An 18455-nucleotide genomic window follows, 5' to 3' on the forward strand; every position below is an offset into this window, starting at 1 on the left:
TTTCCAGGAACCCGAAGTGCTGAGCTCACGATCAGATTCGAAAGTTTAGTCAAGCATTCAAGTCAAGATGTGTCGACATCTTAGTAACAAACACAGTTTAGAACTTTAGACAGGACGTTGGCTTGGTGCATCTTAGATTTTGTGACTTTATATGGACAATATATGGCTACCACCTTCTTATTTTGTCAAGAAAAATATTTAAAGGAGTAGATCCTACTACTACTACCATTTCATTGAAGGATACTTCAGTACTGTAGATGTTGCTATAGTCTTACAATAAAGAGTAAATTCAGGCTGGTAACTTTTAAAATTATTTTTCATTCCTGGATAGCTAAAAATTTGTCCTTGGCCATAATCTGGGGACAAATGTCTCACTTAGCACAATCACGTCATTTAAAAAGCTGTGGAGTGAAGCAGTTGTGCCTGTCAGGGAGAGGTGCACTGTGGTAGCTTAGGCCTGCGTCTCTCGCATGAGAGAGGCTGAGGAAGAGTCTGTGTTTCAAAGCCAGCTTGAGCTACACAGTAAGACGGACTCTAATCTTGGCAACTAACCAATACAAAGAGAGCATACACCACTTATGCAACTAACTGGGGACATTAGTCAGTGTTTCCCTTAAAGCCAAGTGCCACCGTAATGGGTAAAATTAAAAACTCCCACCTAGTTGGTAGCAGCTATCATTTATGAAATCACCCTTATGGTACAGTGTCATAGTTAAAAGCCTATCTCATAAGTTGTATCACAAATTGTGATATTCAGTTATGGGGTGTAGACATGGCCATCTGTTGGATAGATGTCACTGTCTCGAAACATGGCTCCTCACACTGGAAACTCTAGGTGAACTCAAGATCTTGATGCAGAAAAAGTCCAACTTGCCAGTTTCCCCTTCCTGGGCAGCCACCGAATTTATGTTGGTCTGAAATTTGGAGACAAACCCTGGCAGGGCCAGTTGGTTCAATTTGTTGATTTAAAGACTGAAAAACGGGCTGGGAACATGGCTTAGTGGTTAAATACCTGCTGTGTTTGCATGAGGACTGGGCCCTCCAAACCCCTGTAAAAGCTAGATGCATCAGGAATTACCGCATCTAAAGCGTGGCCACAGCCAAATCGATGAGACCACTGGCACCCACGTGTGACCACACGTCCCATATAACACACGACATTCACATGCTTAAAAGAAAAGGCTGAGAAGCCAAGTGGCTTTGCTTGAGGTCAGTGAATGGAATAGAGAAGACAGCACACTGCTCACCCGAAGCTCAGGTGGTCAAATGAGGAAGATACTTGGAGCCTCCAGTGCTCAGGCAGAAGGGCAGCCATTGCTTATTAGTTAACACATGCCTTCAAGCCTTAGTAAGACAAAGACTGTACAGTGGGAAAAAAGATGGGGCCTGATTTATCGTCAAAGACAGTGTCTTTGCTAGCTTAAGCCATGCACTCAGTGGGAAATAAAAGCTCCCTAGGCTTCTGATGGAAACTTGTCACTCTCAGCGAGGCTGTGGGACTCTGAGATCAGTATACTTGACCGTGGGTGTCTAAGCCTCATCGATGGCATCAGTCTGATGCCCTCTGCTCTTGGGCTGGTGCTCTAGAACACTTCGTGTGCAAAATCACACTCACAAGTGCTCGGTGCATGTGTGTGCACAAGTGGAGGCCCAAGGTTGGGGACAGTGTCTTCCTGTATAGCTCTTCACTTTATTTATTGAGGCGGAGTCTCTTGTTGAAGAGACTTCACTAATTATGGCTGGTGTGGTCATCTTGCTCTGGTGATCCTTCCCCCTCTGCCTCCCAAGTGCTCGGATTACAGGCAAGTTACCATGACTGCCTGGCTTTTATGTGGGCACTCAATCCAGAGCCATTGCCCCAACATTCTTCCTGACTACCTAACCCACATCCCTGTGGCTTAGATTTCTGCTAGCGGTTTCTATAGTGGATCCATTACATATCCACAGAGATGAACACAAGGAAGTTGCTGCCCCTTTATTGGTGACCTGGGCAAGTTTAAGGAGAACAACATTAAAGCACACAAACTGTATCCATGCCACCAGCTCAACCAGGAGGAGTCAGGGTCACAGCGGGGTTCTTCCATGGTGTAAATCAACTCAATTTCATCACACCCCATTACTTTCCAAGTTAACGAACCAATAAGAAAAGATTTTCCCTTAAACTGACAAGTACAATGTACATGTACATGATTTTGGAATAATTTAATACTTTAACCTCAAGATACAACTATATTCTAAGACCATTATTTTAAAGGAACGGATCCTTACAAGACCAAAATAACCCACATAGCACGAGGTTGGTTTAGCCTTTCTTCTTCTTTCAACAAATGTGCACCACAATGTTTCAGTAGCAAGGCCGATGCCATGGATATGAGAGCTGTGATTTGCAGGGACCAACCACATCTAGAACCGGGGAGGCCAATCAGACGGTGGGTTGGGTGCCATTCTACGTAAATCAGCAGGTGACATCACAACACGCTGGGTGCAGCCTCGCAACTGTCCATTAGGTTTCCTTTTTCTTGATGATCAGAGGTCCCACGTTGTCTCCAGTCTCTTCGTTGTGCTTTATGTGAGCCCCATCGCAGAAGGGGAACTAGGAAGAGAGAGAGAGAGAGACCATGAAATGTCTGATCCCCACATCGATCTGTGCTTGGCAGATGGGTAGTGACACCTGATTCCCACACATCAGAGCCTGTATTTCTCTTGGCTAGCACACGTACTTCACTGAGCAGGAGGAAGAAACAGTCAGGAGGAAAATACCCACTGCTATTCAAACTTCCCTCTGGCCGGGCGTGGTGGCGCATGCCTTTAATCCCAGCACTCGGGAGGCAGAGGCAGGCGGATTTCTGAGTTCGAGGCCAGCCTGGTCTACAGAGTGAGTTCCAGGACAGCCAGAGCTACACAGAGAAACCCTGTCTCAAAAAAACCAAAAAAAAAAAAAAAAAACAACTTCCCTTTGATGTCTGGTGATGCAGGCTAAGGCTTTGGTGTGACCCCTAACTGGCTATAGTTCTAGTGATCTCTGCCTATTGATAATGGTAACAACAGTAACAATAATAGTAACAAATAGAAGTATGCTGAGGATTGAATCCCAGGTTATGTGCATCCTGGGCAGGCACTCTACCTACAATTATGCCCATGGCTCTAGTTGCAAGAGTTCAAGTTTATCATATTAAAATCAATTTGTAGTCAGGTACACCTGAGAGGCAGAGGCAGGAGACTCAAGCATTAAATGCCCCAGTGTTTGGGATAGCCTCCATTCCAGTTGTTCAGAACTCACATGAAGGTCAAGCTGCACATCTGTTACATATGAGGATATAAAGTGAATAAGTAAAAAAAAAAAAAAAAACCCAGAAAGAAAAGAAGAAAAACGAAAAAAGTTAAAGGCCAGCCTAGGCTGAATGAAAAAATCCTGTTTCAAAAAAGAAAAAGAAAAATCACCTTGCTTGCCCCCACACCTGGTATTCCCCTTTAACGTGGTTCACAGAGACATTTCCCTTTGGAAATATGATTTCTAATGTTCATTCACTTTTACAAATCCCACATCATAGGCACAAGACATTGGTGGGAAAGAGGGACAAGCTAATTTATGCCAGTGTTTTCCAGAGCAACTTCTGCAGGACACAGGCTTGCTTTTGCTGTGCTAGTAAAACGAATCAGGGAGCCCCTGAGTCGGGGCAGGCTTTCTTTAAAAATAGTTTTAGGCTGGGCAGTGGTGGTGCACACCTTTAATCCTAGCACTTGGGAGGCAGAGGCAGGCGGATTTCTGAGTTTGAGGCCAGCCTGGTCTACAGAGTGAGTTCCAGGACAGCCAGTTACACAGAGAAACCCTGTCTAGAAAAAGAAAAAGAAAAAAAGGAAAAAAGAAAATAGTTTTAGGGCTGGAGAGATGGCTCAGCGGTTAAAAGCATTGACTGCTCTTCCAGAGGTCCAATTCCCAGGAGTTCAGTTCCCAGCAACCACATGGTGGTTCATAACCATCTGCAATGGGCATCTGATGCCCTCTTCTGATGTGTCTGAAGACAGCTACAGTGTACTAACATACATAAAATAAATAACTAGTGCTTTAAAAAAAGTTTTATTTTATGTGCATGCCTACTTTGTCTCCGTGCATGTCAGTGCACCATGTATGTGCAGTGTCGATGAAGGCCAGAAGAGGGCGTCAGATCCTAGAACTGGAGCTACACACAGTAAGCAGCCCACATGACACTGGAAATGGCGTGGCATTCCTGGTCTTAAGTGTGAAGCTGAGGAGTATGCCTGGGGCAGGCTGTTGGACCACTCACACAGTTTAATGGGCATTTAGAGCACTGTCTTGTGCCTATTCTTGATTCCTCCTCAGATGCTGAGATCTCAACTCCAACCACATTTACCTTATGGGACAAGCCAATGCAAGGCTGTTTCCTCCCTCCCATCTCTGCGACCCATTTCCCTGCCTCCTCTCACTGACAGAAGCTCAGACTTGTGGCATTTGTTTTTCGGTAACACAGGCTTTCACCGACTTGGATGCAGAGTTTTAATTATTCTGTTGAAATGGCAGCAAAAGGTCAGCTGCTAATTACTTAACCCAAGGGTGTCTCTCCATCACCACCCACTCACCTGGCTAGAACGGCTCGGCACCAAAGCCCAGTCCCTCCCCTTCCCTCTCTCTCTCCTTCTCCCCCAGGCCTGTCCTCTCTCCTGACTCTGCGCTGTCCAAGTGCAGAACATTCTTTGAGATTACATCTCTGATTCTTATCAGGTCCGTCCGCCTTGACTCACCAGTTCTGCTGTCTTCTGGTGCCATTGTGTCCCTACGCCAGGGCCACTGCTGCTGCACATCTCCTCCACTCAACTGTCACCTCAATCCCACTTACAACGCAACTCCCCAGCAACGCTGCAGAAACATCAGCTTTCCAACCAGAGTTGCTTGTTTCTGTTGAAGGCGTGGCTCCCTTTAGACCACACGCTTAGATCCTGTGGTTTCCGCCCTAGTCTCCCCGATTCGTCACTGTCAGGGCTGGGGAGATGTCAGCCTTAAGTAAGTGTGTGCTGCTCTCCCTGACCACCTGAGTTTGGTTCTCGGTATCCACATCAGGCAGCTCGCAACTGCGTGGGACTCTAGCTCCCGGGGCACCAATACTCATACATACATAAAATTAAAATGAATAAAAATAAGTCTTTAAAGAAGTCACTGTTTTCCACTGGTCCTGTTCATTTCTCTCCACTTCCACAGCCAGCATTCTAATGCGTCATAACGTCTGAAAGACCTGCAGCCCAAATAAGTAAGACAAAGCTCTCATCCTGATTCTCCTCACGGACTCATCCCTGGCGGGCCTGCGTCCTCACCCACCTGCTTCCTCACGACTGCTTGCTTGCACACTTGGAGAAAGCGTTCCTAGGACTTGCAGACGCTTGTGCATGTGTCTCCCATTTTCCCAGACGCAGTCTACCTCTCGGAAACTTTAGCCCATGGCATAAGCACTCCCATATACCAAAGCCATATACCAGAACTGCACACTGGGCTCCAGGGACACTGATGCTTGCACATTAGCATGCGAGCACTCACGCAACGAGCACTTATGGAATTTACACTTACTGTCCCTAGCTACAGAGCCTGTGACTGCGGGAGACTCAGCATCTTTACTTCCTATGCTTTAGCGAGCAGCAAGAATGGTGCCTACCGTAGGCTTTTAAAGCTTTTACCGTTTACAGCAAGTCAAGTCTACAGAACACTGAGAGATTATGTCCTAGTGCCTTCAGGAACCTAGGGTTCACATTCCACATCTTCCTCAGGCCGCTGTGGGACAGTGACATCTGCTAAGCTGTTTGACTGGACCACACAGCACGAAGCTACTAGACATGCTTCCTGAAATAGACTGCCTAGGAACTAGGATGGGAATGAAGGGAGGGAGGAGTCGAGCAGGAGAGGATGCTAGAATCCACACGATGATAAAGCTGAAAGGGGAACTCCTAGGGCTTAGGAAGGGGACCAGGAAGAGGTTACGGAGGACAGTGAGGGGCAGCAAACAACAGAGTATGACGACACAGACTCATGGCATGCACAGAAGCCCATTTCTCAGCATGCTAACTAAAACCTAAACTGTGGACCTTCCCTCCTTGCCCACAGGGCTGCAGAGAGGGCTCAGCCGGGGAGTGTGTGTGCACTGCTCCTGTAGAAGAGCTGAGTTGGAATCCAACTCCCAGCACATGTTAGGCATCTTCTAAAACTCAAGCTCCAGGGAATGTGATGCCTCTGGCCTCTGCAGGCACTTGTGCTCAGGTGAACCACACACACACACACACACACACACGCACACACACACGCACGCACACACACACGCACACACTTCTGGTCTCCATGGGCACCTGCACTCACATGAATACCCATACAGACACACAGACATACACACACAATTATTAATATGTTTAAAATTAAAAAATAATTAAATACTGTTCTAAATACATCTCCTACTAGGTATGCGAGAGCCTTTTCCATGTTTATGACCCATGATCCATGACAGCATTCCGCGTCTCCATCATACTGTGATTTCAGAAAATGGGACTTAATGAAAATCTTTCTTTCTCTCTTTAGACCAAAAGCCCAGACTCATGGCTTCTGGTAAGCCACTGCTTGTATTCCCAGCTCCCATGCCCTGGCCCCTTAAGCTTTGGAAATCTGTTCTCCATAAGTGTGAACAGCAGCCAGGCGATGGTGGCACACACCTTTAATCCCAGCACTTGGGAGGCAGAGGCAGGCGGATTTCTGAGTTCGAGGNACCCTGTCTCGAAAAAAAAAAAGTGTGAACAGCAGCACACTCCGTGTCAGCACTGGGTCTCTCAGGACACCTGACATTCTGAGATCACCCAGAGCATCACCCTGTTAACATGGTTAGAAAGAGGGTCCCGGTGTCCCCATCTAGAGCCTGCAGGTGTCACAGGTGACTCTTCAATTCTGCCAGGTATTTAGTTACAGGAACTGCAGTTACAAGAATACCAAGATACTTAGCGGTAGAAGTGTGAGTCAGGTGAGGTGCTGCACACCTACAATCCACACTCGGGAGCCGAAGCAGGAAGGTTGGCACCAGTGCAAGGCCAGCCTGGCTAAAGAGTGACCCTCTGTAGGCTCCCAGGCTGCAGGGCAAGATCCTGTCTCTCACCCACACTCTGCTTAGTCTGTTTCTCACTGTGCCCAGGCGGCAGCCTTTCCTCCTGAGATCCCCTCGGGAAAGAAATCCCAAGACTCAGTCAAAGAATAAGAAGATGGTTACTCAGCTTAATTCGGTGAGGGTATGATGCGATTTCACTTCATGGCTGCTGTACATTTTAGAAAACATAATCCACACGAGTATGAAGAGCTGTGTGTGCTGGTAGAGCTGGCAATCCCAGCAGAGGCAGCAAGATGGCAAGTCTAAGGCCAGCCTGAGCTATCTGGCAAGGCCTTGTCTCAAACAAATAGAAAGCGGGATGTGAGACCCGGGGAGGAACAGACTCCACAAGAAGGGAGAGGGTTTTTCCACCAGCCATTCCTAGTGTCACACTGGCACGGCAGCGCTTACCTTTTTAGACCTCCAGCATCGGCAGTACACGGCCTTATCCCCCAGATCCTCCATGTCGAAGGCATGCACCACCTTCGGGTTGTCTTTCTGGATCTGAAGATTCACCATAGCTTTGGTGCGATTCTCTTTAGCGTAGAACTTCTTGTAAGCCAGGTAACCGAGAGCGGCTGTGCCAGCAGCAAAGGTAACGGCCGCGATCCACTCAACTGCAAGAGGCAAGGGAGACAGGACAGCTCGTGAAACCTGACAAGCCTGCAATGCTTACATCACTAGTCTTACTTATGTGTAGCTTGTGTGTGCTCACAACGCACATGCAGAGGGCAGAAGGCAGCTTCAGGGAGTTGGTTCTCTCCTGCCTCACATGGGTCCTGGAAATCTAACTCAGGTTTTCAACCTTGGGGCAAGCACCTTTGCCTGTTAAGCCATCTTGATTAAGATTTTCAGTGTTAATAAACCCAACACAGTGGGTTTCCACAACTCTTACCAATTTTTTTTTTAAACTACTGAGTAGACACCTAAGTTAATATAAAAAAGGGAAAACCCAAAGATTATTTTCCCTTCCCTAAGACAGAAAAGGGACAGCAAAGCTTGGTAATCTTTGATGAATCTCATGTGTTCATCAATGTTTTCAGCAGCATGTGCACCTGCAAGGGCCGATTGCTTAAAGAAGGAAACAAAATGTGAAAAATAAGACTGAGGTTATAAAGAAAACAGAAAGATCAAGAAGTGATGCCATAAAACAAAACAAAAGAAGTGATACCATGAGCAAAGTGTGTTTATTTAAAGAGCAAAATCCTTCAGTGGCTTTGAAATGCACAAAGAGGACCAGATCTAGACAAGACAAAGAAGATCTGTAACCTCCCCATCCCCGAGCATCCCCGATGTGCCTGGCAGGGCTGGTCTTAGGTCTGAAGTCCATGATGAATTTGCAAATTGCCTTTTCTCTACAATTTAAAGTTGGCAACAATAGCCGCACATGAAATATTCAATAAATTCCATATTTCTATCTCTTTCTAGGTTTCCTAAGACTTCTTTTTAAGCAGAACATTACTATTCAATTGTCTGATGAGAATAAGAAATGGTTGGACTAACAGGCCATACATTTACTCCTTCTGCATCCAAAGACTCCTGAGAAAGCCAGGTGCTTAGCGACCACCCTGGTTCCAGGCAGAAGCCAAGGTCTGTTATCTGGCTGGCCTCAGCCTTGGAGACTTGTCTGGATAAACACACTGGCCTGCTTTCTAGCACTTCCTCAGTCACCTCTTCAGTGTCTGAAATAAGTTCCCAGACTATCAAATAAAACCCCTGGGGAGATAGGTACAAAACCACGTTTTATGGCCAAACCTAATTCCCAAGGCTTTAGAGGACCCCAGGATGCGTCCATAGGTTCACGAGTCAAACTCCTCACAGGTGGGATGGATCTAATGGTGCCTACACAAACCCAAACTGGAGCGAGCTCAGTCCTAATAGCTCCGAGCCCATGCTAACCCCTTTCATCTTATGGCTCCTAGCCAGTGCACACTCTAAGGACCACAGACTCTATTTGCAACCACAGGAGTATCTTTCTCCCCAAAGAAATTTAGATTGTTTCCCATCCTAGGTCATTTCCATTTCTTCGAGCTATGACACCTAGACTGAACACTAACTAGTGTTTTGTTGTTCTCCGTGCCATGTGACCGGGAGTCACCTGACAGCTTCAAACCTTTCACCTCAACAGGAATATCTCTCTTTTTATAGTCCTGGGAACTGACCCAAGGACTCGAGTATGTTAGACAAACGCTTTGCCTGTATACAGTATCCCCAGCCCATTGGAATAGTTTGTACCTATGCATTTTGTGTAAATTAATCTTGAAGTCAATGTTCACGATCAGCTGTAATTTACTGTGATCTGACTTCTAGCCTTCCTTTTAGAAGTAATGCAGGAAGCAGCTAGGTCCAATGGGAAGTCACTGGCAATTTAGAATGGACCCTCAATTTCACAGCGTCTGCTGACAGCGTAATGCAAGCTCAAAGAGTAGCAACAACTCCTCTTCTAAATTAAGATAATACGGTTCCTTGAATTTTTTTTTTTTGCAGGAACTTATTTTTGCAGGTAAATTATTAATTACCCCACCCCTGGTGCCCATTTTCTGGAATGGAGCCCAGCCTCCGCCTCCTGAAAAAAGCTCTATTTATTTTAATGATCCCTACAAACTTCAAATGTCCTGAGATTCATAGAACAAGTGGCTGGCATTAATTTGCTTTAAGGTATTAAATCCATTTTCTCTTCTCATATTACCATATTTAATATACAGGATGACATCATAAAACAAATCCCAAATCAACTTTTACCTTCTCCAGATTTTTTTGACCAGGGAAGAAACAACAGAGGAAATGACACAGAAAAGCAGTCATACCACGGGAGACACAGCAGACACACACCCTGGATACACACACAGGCTCTGTAACCAAACATCTGGCCAGGGCACCGGCCACCCTGACAGCGTCCCAGCACTGCCAGTGTGCTAAAGAAACAGAACTGGATCAGTTCCAAGTGTCTGCTTTAGCCTAACAGAGCTACAGAAGGTTTTGGGGTGTGTGTGTGTGTGTGTGTGTGTGTGTGTGTTCTATTCTTCCCTCTTCCCAAACTCTAATTTTCTAATCTTATCAGGGACAAATTGCTAGTTTCCAGAAGGAAAAAAAAAATGTTTCTATTTTATCACTCCATTGCTACAGCCTCAATTGGCTTTTTTTCAGACAAAAAGTGGCAAACACCCCTGGCTACTCCAGGACAAACATAAAAAAGGGAAAAAGAGATTAATAAAAAAAGATTCAAAAGCCAGTCCGTAGGAGAGAGAACCAGAGAGCAAACGCCTAGGCTGGGAGCATTCAGTGTGGCAGAGGTCTGTTTCATGGGATTCGAAACACCCTGTTAGCCTGGAGTCCCGCAGCTACCATCAGAAGCTCCCTGTCCGGTCCAGCCTCTTCAGGTCTGAACTCTCAAGGAACAGGGTTAGTCTTAAATTCAACTGTCAGAGGCAAGAGAGGGTCCTGCCTGCGAGGCTCAGTTATTAGCTCCTCTGTTGGTACCTTCCGGACTGGGTCAGAACAGGGACTCCCTTTCCTGCCTGCTCCAGAGCTCTCTTCTTTCCTTCGCTATACACAGCTCTCAAGGGCGGGCTTTTCATGTAGATCCATCAAACGTGTTTTCTTCTACATAACACCATTAAAGGAAGCTTAGAGCCTGGTGCTTCCTCATGCCGCCTCACCCGCCTCTGCTTTCTCTTGGGCATGCTCCTGAGCCCACAGCTCTCTTGATAACTGATCCCTCGGGTCTGCTTTATTGTGAGGGTTACTTTGCTTTGACTTAGAAACCTCACCCACCCTTCACTAGTTAGTTTCTGCCCAAGGGGCCTTCACCTACCCATTACCACCAACTGCCACAGAACCGGAATGTGCCTGGGTCAGGAGAGGGGGAGGGGCACTATCTGTTGAGGGAGCGACATGAAGGGACGGGTGACTAGTTCACCTTCATTTTCACCTGTCTTTTTATGGCCCTGATGCTCCTACACCAAACAGCTCCTTCTAGACTTATGGAACATTTACTTTCTCAGACTCAGAAAACAAACAGCACCAGCAAGGGGTACCTCAGGTACCCCGGGCTCCCCCAGGGATGCACTGGGTTACTCTTCCCCATCCAGAAACCATCCTCCACAGACAACAGCTTATTCCGGCTGCAGCCCCAAATCCCCCGCCTCATTACCTGCTTACTAGTTTCTTGCCGGGACCTGTATATTTTTTTCTCAGAAAAAAAAAAAAAAAATCCACTAAAGAACTTTCCAAGACTCAAAAAAACTTACTGAATGAATATACTGTGATACAATGAACTGGAAAAGTATAAAAGGCGTCTGAAGAAAACAAGGATATAAAAAAAAGTATGAACAGGCTGGCCAGCATTGGTGATAGGTCTGCGATGATCAGGGTTTGGGACAGACAAGAAAGCACACACTAACACATCTTCCTTACAACCTGTGGACAAGGCCAGGTAAGAAAATGCTACAAGAGAAGGCAGGGCAAGGTAGCCATTGAGACACTCGGGCTTAGGGCTGGAGAGACGGCTCAGCAGATACCAGGTGCCTGCTGCCAAGTTTGCCTACCTGAGTTTGATCCCTGACCCACACCGTGCGTGCGTGGGAGGAGAGAGTAACGCCCATAAGTTGTCCTCTGACCTCCACCTAGGTGGTGTGACCCACATCCCCTAAACTCATACAAAATGAGTAATTCATTAAACAGGAATTTCTATCTAAGAGGCTGGTGGGGTAGCTCAGTGAGTGAAGACCCTTGCTGGGAAAGCCAGATGCCCTGAATTCTTCATGACTGAAGAGTAGACTCCACAAGGCTGTTGTGGACCTCTGCTCGGCAGCAGGCACGCCTCCCCTCTCTCCACATCACAGGCACATGCATGCGTGAACATACGCACACTCAAAAACCTTGGGGGCAGGCAGGCAGCAAATACGAATATAGCACTTGATGTGCAACGCTAGCCCTGGGGTCTGGATTCCCAGAACCCGCAGAACCGGGTAGGCATGGTGGCTGCCTGTAACCCGGCACTTAGGAAGGAGAGTCAGCGATCCCCAGAGCAAGCTGGTTACCTAGACTCAATGGAATCAATGTGCTCAGGGTGAGGGAAGACCCTGCCTCAATAAATAAAGAGGAGAGTTGTAAAGGAAGGCGTGTGCATCACACACACACACAGGAATGTGGACGTAAACAAGCACACACAAAAGAACTGGTTGCACTTGGGAGGCAGAGGCAGGCGGATTTCTGAGTTCGAGGCCAGACTGGTCTACAGAGTGAGTTCCAAGACAGCCAGGGCTATACAGAGAAATCTTGTCTCAAAACAAAACAAAACAAAACAAAAACTGGTTTTGAGGGTTGAAAAAGTATCTGTTGGTAAAGTGCTTGCCCCGGAAACATGAGGAACCAGTAGCTAAGCCAGCACCCATAGAAAAATGCTGAGCGCAGTAATATGCACTGGTGTGTGTGATGACAAAAGGATCTTCTGGGCTTGGGTAGGCCAAGTAGTCTAACCTCAAAGGTGAGCCCTACTCTGGTCACTCAGAAAAAAGGTGAATGGTATCTGAAGAATGGAATATGAGGTTGACTGCTGTCCTCTGTTGGCGTGTGTGTGTGTGTGTGTGTGTGTGTGCGTGCACATTTTATTTGCTTTAGCTGGCTTCTTGGTTTTAGAGGTGAAGGTGAATTATGATTAACTTCTGGCTGCACAGACTGGAGCTTGTTTTAAAACAAGCAGTCAGGTGTGGCAGCTCACATTTTTAACCCAGCACTGGGAGGCAGATCTCTGTGAGTTTGAGGCCGGCATACTCTACATAGAAAGTTCTGGGGTTGTCTCAAAGAAATAAACGAACAAAACCAATTTGAAAACAAAAACCCAAGCCTTGTCAAGAGCTCCAGGGAAGAACACCATAATGCTGTCCAGGGGAGGAGGCTTTAGTAAGCCTTATGGAAATGGGAGGGTAAGAGATGACAGCTGACTCTGGGAGGCGCAGAGGTGTTAAGAGTTCAGAAAGGCCATCTATTGGGCAAGAATCATGAGACTATATACGTGCACAAGTGAAGGCCACTTCCCAGAAACCACCATGAGCTCACTGGTACGTGCCCAAACCAGCCCGTGCTGACCATGGGGAGGGTCTCTTCTGCATTGCCTCTAACTCCAGTCCCTGGTCTGACACTTATTAACCACCTTCCTTCTGCACCCCAGGCTCTCCTCCCCAACCCCCCACCCAATATAAAGAATTCTGGAAACACAGGCATTCATTCTCCCTTTAGAGAATATATTTTTTCCTTGAGACAGTCATGTTACATAAGCCAAGCTGGCCTCTTGATTCCCCAGCCTCAACCTCCAGAGGGCTGGGATAGCAGGTGTTTGCAACCACACCTGGCTGTAAGTCAATACTTTAGCTTTCAACTAAATACCAANNGGNANGCAANGGNGGGGNGGGGGGGGGGGTCTTGGGTGTGTTTCAATTGGCACATTGCTTGCTTTGCTGGCACAAAGCACTGAGTTTAATCCTCAGGTAAAATGGGTGTGATATTGCACGCCTATAATTCCAGCATCCAAGAGGCAGGGGCAGGAGGATCGGGAATTCATCTGCTATGCAGCAAGTGAAAAGTGACCCGGGCTGCATGAAGCTCTATGTAAGAAAGCTAAATAAACAAACCACAACAGTTTTACAGGACACAAGAGGCAAACATTACAATGCACATAGCAGGGGCTGGGGAGAGGGCTCCGTACTTAAGAGCATGGGTTGCTTCCACATCCAGGTCTAACAGCAGTTCCAGGATTACTGACTGACACCCCCTTCTAGTCTTGGTGGGCACTTCATGCACAGGGCACACCAACATACAAGCAGGCAGAACATCCACACACACAAAGGTAAGTAAATCTGTAAAAGCAAAGTGGGGGCTGGGGGGGAGGGTGTATTTGCAAGGCATTCTATATTCCAACTCTGAGTTGGAAGAGGTTGGTTGAAAAGACTTGTAAAACCTTTGGGACTCTCCCTATGAAATTCATAATGATCTCTATGTTTTTCATATTAAAAAAAAAGTTGCTGGGCAGTGGTTATGCATGCCTATAATCCCAGCACTTGGGAGGCAGAGGCAGGTGGATTTCTGAGTTCGAGGCCAGCCTGGTCTACAGAGTGAGTTCTAGGACAGCCAGGATGGCACAGAGAAACCCTGTCTCGAAAACCAAAAAAAAAAAAAAAAGTTATCCAGCACAACAAAGGTGAGTACTTCAAGTTGACACCAACTGGGGGGCTTCACCAAGAAGTTTCATATTCCTTAGATAATAAAAGACTAATGAAAAGTCACTTTTAGGGCTGGCAAGATGGCTCAGTGGTTAAGAGCGCCGACTGCTCTTCCAAAGGTCCTGAGTTCAAATCCCAGCAACTACATGGTGGTTCACAACCATCCAGAACGAAATCTGATGCCCTCTTCTGGAGTATCTGAGGACAGCTACAGTGTACTTACATATAATAAATAAATAAATCTTAAAAAAAAAAAAAAGAAAAGTCACTTTTGAGCTTCCCTGTGTCCACATATTAAGGCAAATTAAACCCTTACCTTTTGGCTGCAGGAAAGACTAGCCTGCAAAGTGTGACTAGTTCTTGGGGTTCACCTTTTTTGTCTTTAATAGCTCATTATCTAAATCAGGACCTAGTGTCTGCTTACGAAATATGAGCCCAGATTTCAAACAAAAAACACATTTTGCAATCTTTTTGCCCAACCTCACCCACGTACAAGTGTTCCTACAAAATTAAAACAACTGCACCACAAATCATGTGAGCATTTGATTTTATGCAACCGTCTTATTACTAAGAACACTGTTTTTCCAGGTGTGATGGCAGGCCTATATAGGTTCAGCACTGCAGAGGTTGATACAAGAGGATTTCAAGGCTAGCTTGGGCTATAGAGATCATGTTTCAAAACGACAAGCAAAACAAGATTTTAAAAACCACAAAGAAAATTTAAGTTCACCAAAGTGGATGCATTTAAAGGAGTCCTCAAATGGCTATCCTTTAAAATAAAGTTTGCAGAGAATCATCTCTTTTTGTCTGTAGTATTTTAAAACTATCTGCATGGGCTTTAACGTGATGGCTCAGTGGGAAAAGGTGCCTGCTGTCAAGATGGATGACCTGAGTTTGATCCCCGGGACTCGCAGGGTGGAAGAGAATCCGCTCCTACAAGTTATCCAGGGGAGAGGATCCGCTCCTACAAGTTATCTATTCACTTCCACACAAGCCATGGCACTAGGTACAGGCACAGTCACACAAATAAATGTTAAGAAAATAAAATAAAGAAGTTGTTCTCCCTATCTGCCCAGTCAGTTTCGTCGATATTAAGTAGAACTTTCCAGTTTATAGAACCAACCTAACTACTACAAAACTAAGGTCCCACTTCCCCAGTCAGTCACTCTGTGGGCAATCAGGCTAGAGAGGCACGGTTCACCCCCCAAACCCCCATCTCCCCTGACACCCTGACGTTGGGGACTGGTCACGTTAGGGATGGTTACAGAACCGAGCAGTATAGACGATCCCTATTTGCTGAATGAATCAGTGGGGCTCACTGTAATTTAATTTTTTTTTACTTTTACTCAACTAAAGGTTAGAAGTAACCAAACCCTGGGGTGTGGCGTTTTTATATCGGGGCAGTCAGTCACGCATATCGCACAGGTTGTGGTAATTTTAACAGTTGATCACCTGGGACTTTAGACTAGCCAAGTTTCACAAATTCAATTCTAGTCAGATTTCTACAAACTTCTGTTTTCAACGCTAGGGAAAAAAGGCCAATTTCAGTGGTTTCTCAGACCACTGTCACCAGCGGCCGGATGCAAAGTACGAAAGAAACTTGGAGATTGAAGACCTCGGATTGGGTTTCTTTACCTAGAATTACAAAGCCAGCAAAAGCAAAACACCTACGACGTGACCAGTCCCCGGTGTCAGGGTCTCAGGAAGCGCAGGAGTGTTTTGGGGTGGACTGCGCCCCGCTATCTTGGTTGCTCACAGCGTGGCTGGCCCGGGAAGTGGTCCAGGGCCGGGATGCCGGCCCGCACCAGCATCCAGCGAGCGCCCGGCAGGCCTGCGCCTGCCCTTGTGCTGGTCAAGGTGAAAGTCCGGAAAAGGGTGGCGGGGACCGGCCGTGGGCGGCTGCTCACCTCGCACTGCGGAGTTGGAGCTGAGGCCCATGGCGCGGGCAGCAGGAAGGCCGTGGCAGGACCGCGCGAGCGAGCGCTGGGGACCGCAGAGACTTGGGTAAGACGCGACCTCCCGGCCCACTCACTGCCACTGCGCAGGCGCCGCGGCAAGCTGGGAGCGCGTGTGCCGGCGCGCCGGTAGAGTCGCGCATGCGCAGCTGGTCCAACCCGGCAGACCGGTGAGGATTTGACAACCGCGGGATAGCCTTGGGCGCCAAGGCGGTGACTGCGTCTGCGCCGCCCGGGCGAGCCTATCCAGGCAGGGTTTTACGGTCCGTCCAGTTGAGAGCGTTTCAGGTAACTCAGGACAAGTACCTGCAGGACTGTCGGCCGATGGCCTGCCGATCCTTTGACTTTTGGTAATAAGTAACACAAGGTGTGGCTAGCTCAGCTGTGGGTCCTGCAAATCTGGCCAGCTCCACTGTGGGTCCCGCAAAGACAGATTTTGCCTTAGGATGCCAGTGCAGGCACACGGGCATCGATGGAGCTGTGTCTAGAGCTTCCTCTAGCCACATTGGGCCTCCATCCCTTCAGCCTCTGACCCTGCCACTCATGCACCCCAAAAGTCCCAGAAAGACAAAAACAAAAACAACTTGCTTCGGCTAGCGAAGCAGCTCAGCGGCTCTCTGCTTTCACAACGGTACGGTGTTTGCCCAACATGCACAACACTCTGCCTTCAATTCCCAGCATTGCCATGAATAAATAAACATAAGTAGATTGTCCACTTAGAAAAACGATTTAGAAGGCTGCAGTGGCTTAGATGCCTAGGACCAGCCTCTGCATGGAGAGGGGATCAGAGAGAAGGGGTGCCTGGGAGCGGCGAAAACAAACGACTTGGGTCCAAGCCTTGGTTCTGCTAAGATGGCTTTCCAAATTGCCCGCCCTCTTTCCCTCCTTCTCTCTCTCTCTCTTTCTCTCTCTGTGTTCTGCTCTGATGTAGACAGATTTTCTTGCTATTTTACAAATTCTGATTGAGATAGCTTTCTCTGCTAGTAAAACTTCTAGAAGCTATCAGAAAAACTGCTACAAAAAATTATTGGATCTTCGAACCAAGTCAGAAATTTAAGAAAATATTCTTGAAGAGCTGTTTTCGCTCTCCAGAGATCTCCAGACAGCTCTGCTCTCCTTAAAGGAAATTCTAAAGAACTGTTATTGCTGTCTGCTAGCTTATCTCATGCAGACCAAAAGTCCTGTTTTTTTCTTTTTCTTAAATTTACACCTCAATTCAGTTATTTATTCCAGGTTCTCTTTGATCCTATGAATCAGCATCCCCTGACCCACCCCTTTGATTCTTAGGAAACAGCAAGCACATGTTTTCTTTTTAACAATGCAAAAGAATTCCGAGATCTTCCTGCTGTGTTACACACTGTTGCTAAGCTAGCTGGGTGGGATCCTGTCCCGAAAAGACCATTTCTACCTGGGCTTGGATTTGCTGTGCCCCAGGCTGAACTTGAACTCAGGAATCTGCCTGCCTTTGTATCTTTCTGAGAAGCTGGCTCATTAGTGCAGCTGTCTTTGCTCCTTTAGATTCCTGAAGCCCCTCATAATTCATATTGCATCCTGAAGGTCCTGGGTTTACCATTTTGCTGAAACATTAGCCACACCTTTGCCTCCTGTAATACTCATGCTGTCTCAGATTATCATGGAGTCATTAACATTAAGAGAGAGGACATTCCCTGAAGGGATGTGAAAACATGTACATTATTTATTACACAAACAAGCCTTATGCCCACAGAAGACACTGGACACTTTCCACGAAGGGCTCAGCAACATCTGGAGGTTCATACCAGGGCCCTGTACCAGGAGCAGGAACTGTGTTGCTCTGTTCCCACCAGAGTTTGGCACTTAAGAGATTCAGCCTTGGGGCTGAAGAGATGGCTCAGCAGTTAGGAGCACACTGCCTGCTCTTCCAGAGGTCATGAGTTTAATTCCCAGCAAACCACATAGTGCTCACAGCTATCTGTAAAGGGATCCGATGCCCTCTTCTGGTGTCTGAAGACAGTGGCAGTGTACTGAGTACTCACAGACAATAAATAAATAAATCTTTTTTTAAAAAAGCATTATTAGCCGGGCGTGGTGGCGCACGCCTTTAATCCCAGCACTCGGGAGGCAGAGGCAGGCGGATTTCTGAGTTCGAGGCCAGCCTGGTCTACAAAGTGAGT

General features: G+C 46.9%; 1 protein-coding gene across 1 annotated transcript; it reads right to left on the reverse strand.

Annotated features, from left to right (window-relative positions):
* Positions 1–1960: 1960 nt before the first annotated feature.
* Positions 1961–16594, reverse strand: Cisd1 (CDGSH iron sulfur domain 1). The gene is made up of 3 exons (XM_021174374.2): positions 16255–16594; positions 7539–7744; positions 1961–2593 (listed from the first exon to the last, which is right to left on the reverse strand). Exons 1-3 carry the CDS (start codon positions 16283–16285, stop codon positions 2504–2506), a joined length of 327 nt encoding a protein of 108 aa, XP_021030033.1. The 5' UTR covers positions 16286–16594; the 3' UTR covers positions 1961–2503.
* Between the last annotated feature and the right edge of the window lie 1861 nt (positions 16595–18455).

Source organism: Mus caroli, chromosome 10 (assembly GCF_900094665.2).
Source record: "Mus caroli chromosome 10, CAROLI_EIJ_v1.1, whole genome shotgun sequence".
NCBI lineage: Eukaryota > Metazoa > Chordata > Mammalia > Rodentia > Muridae > Mus > Mus caroli.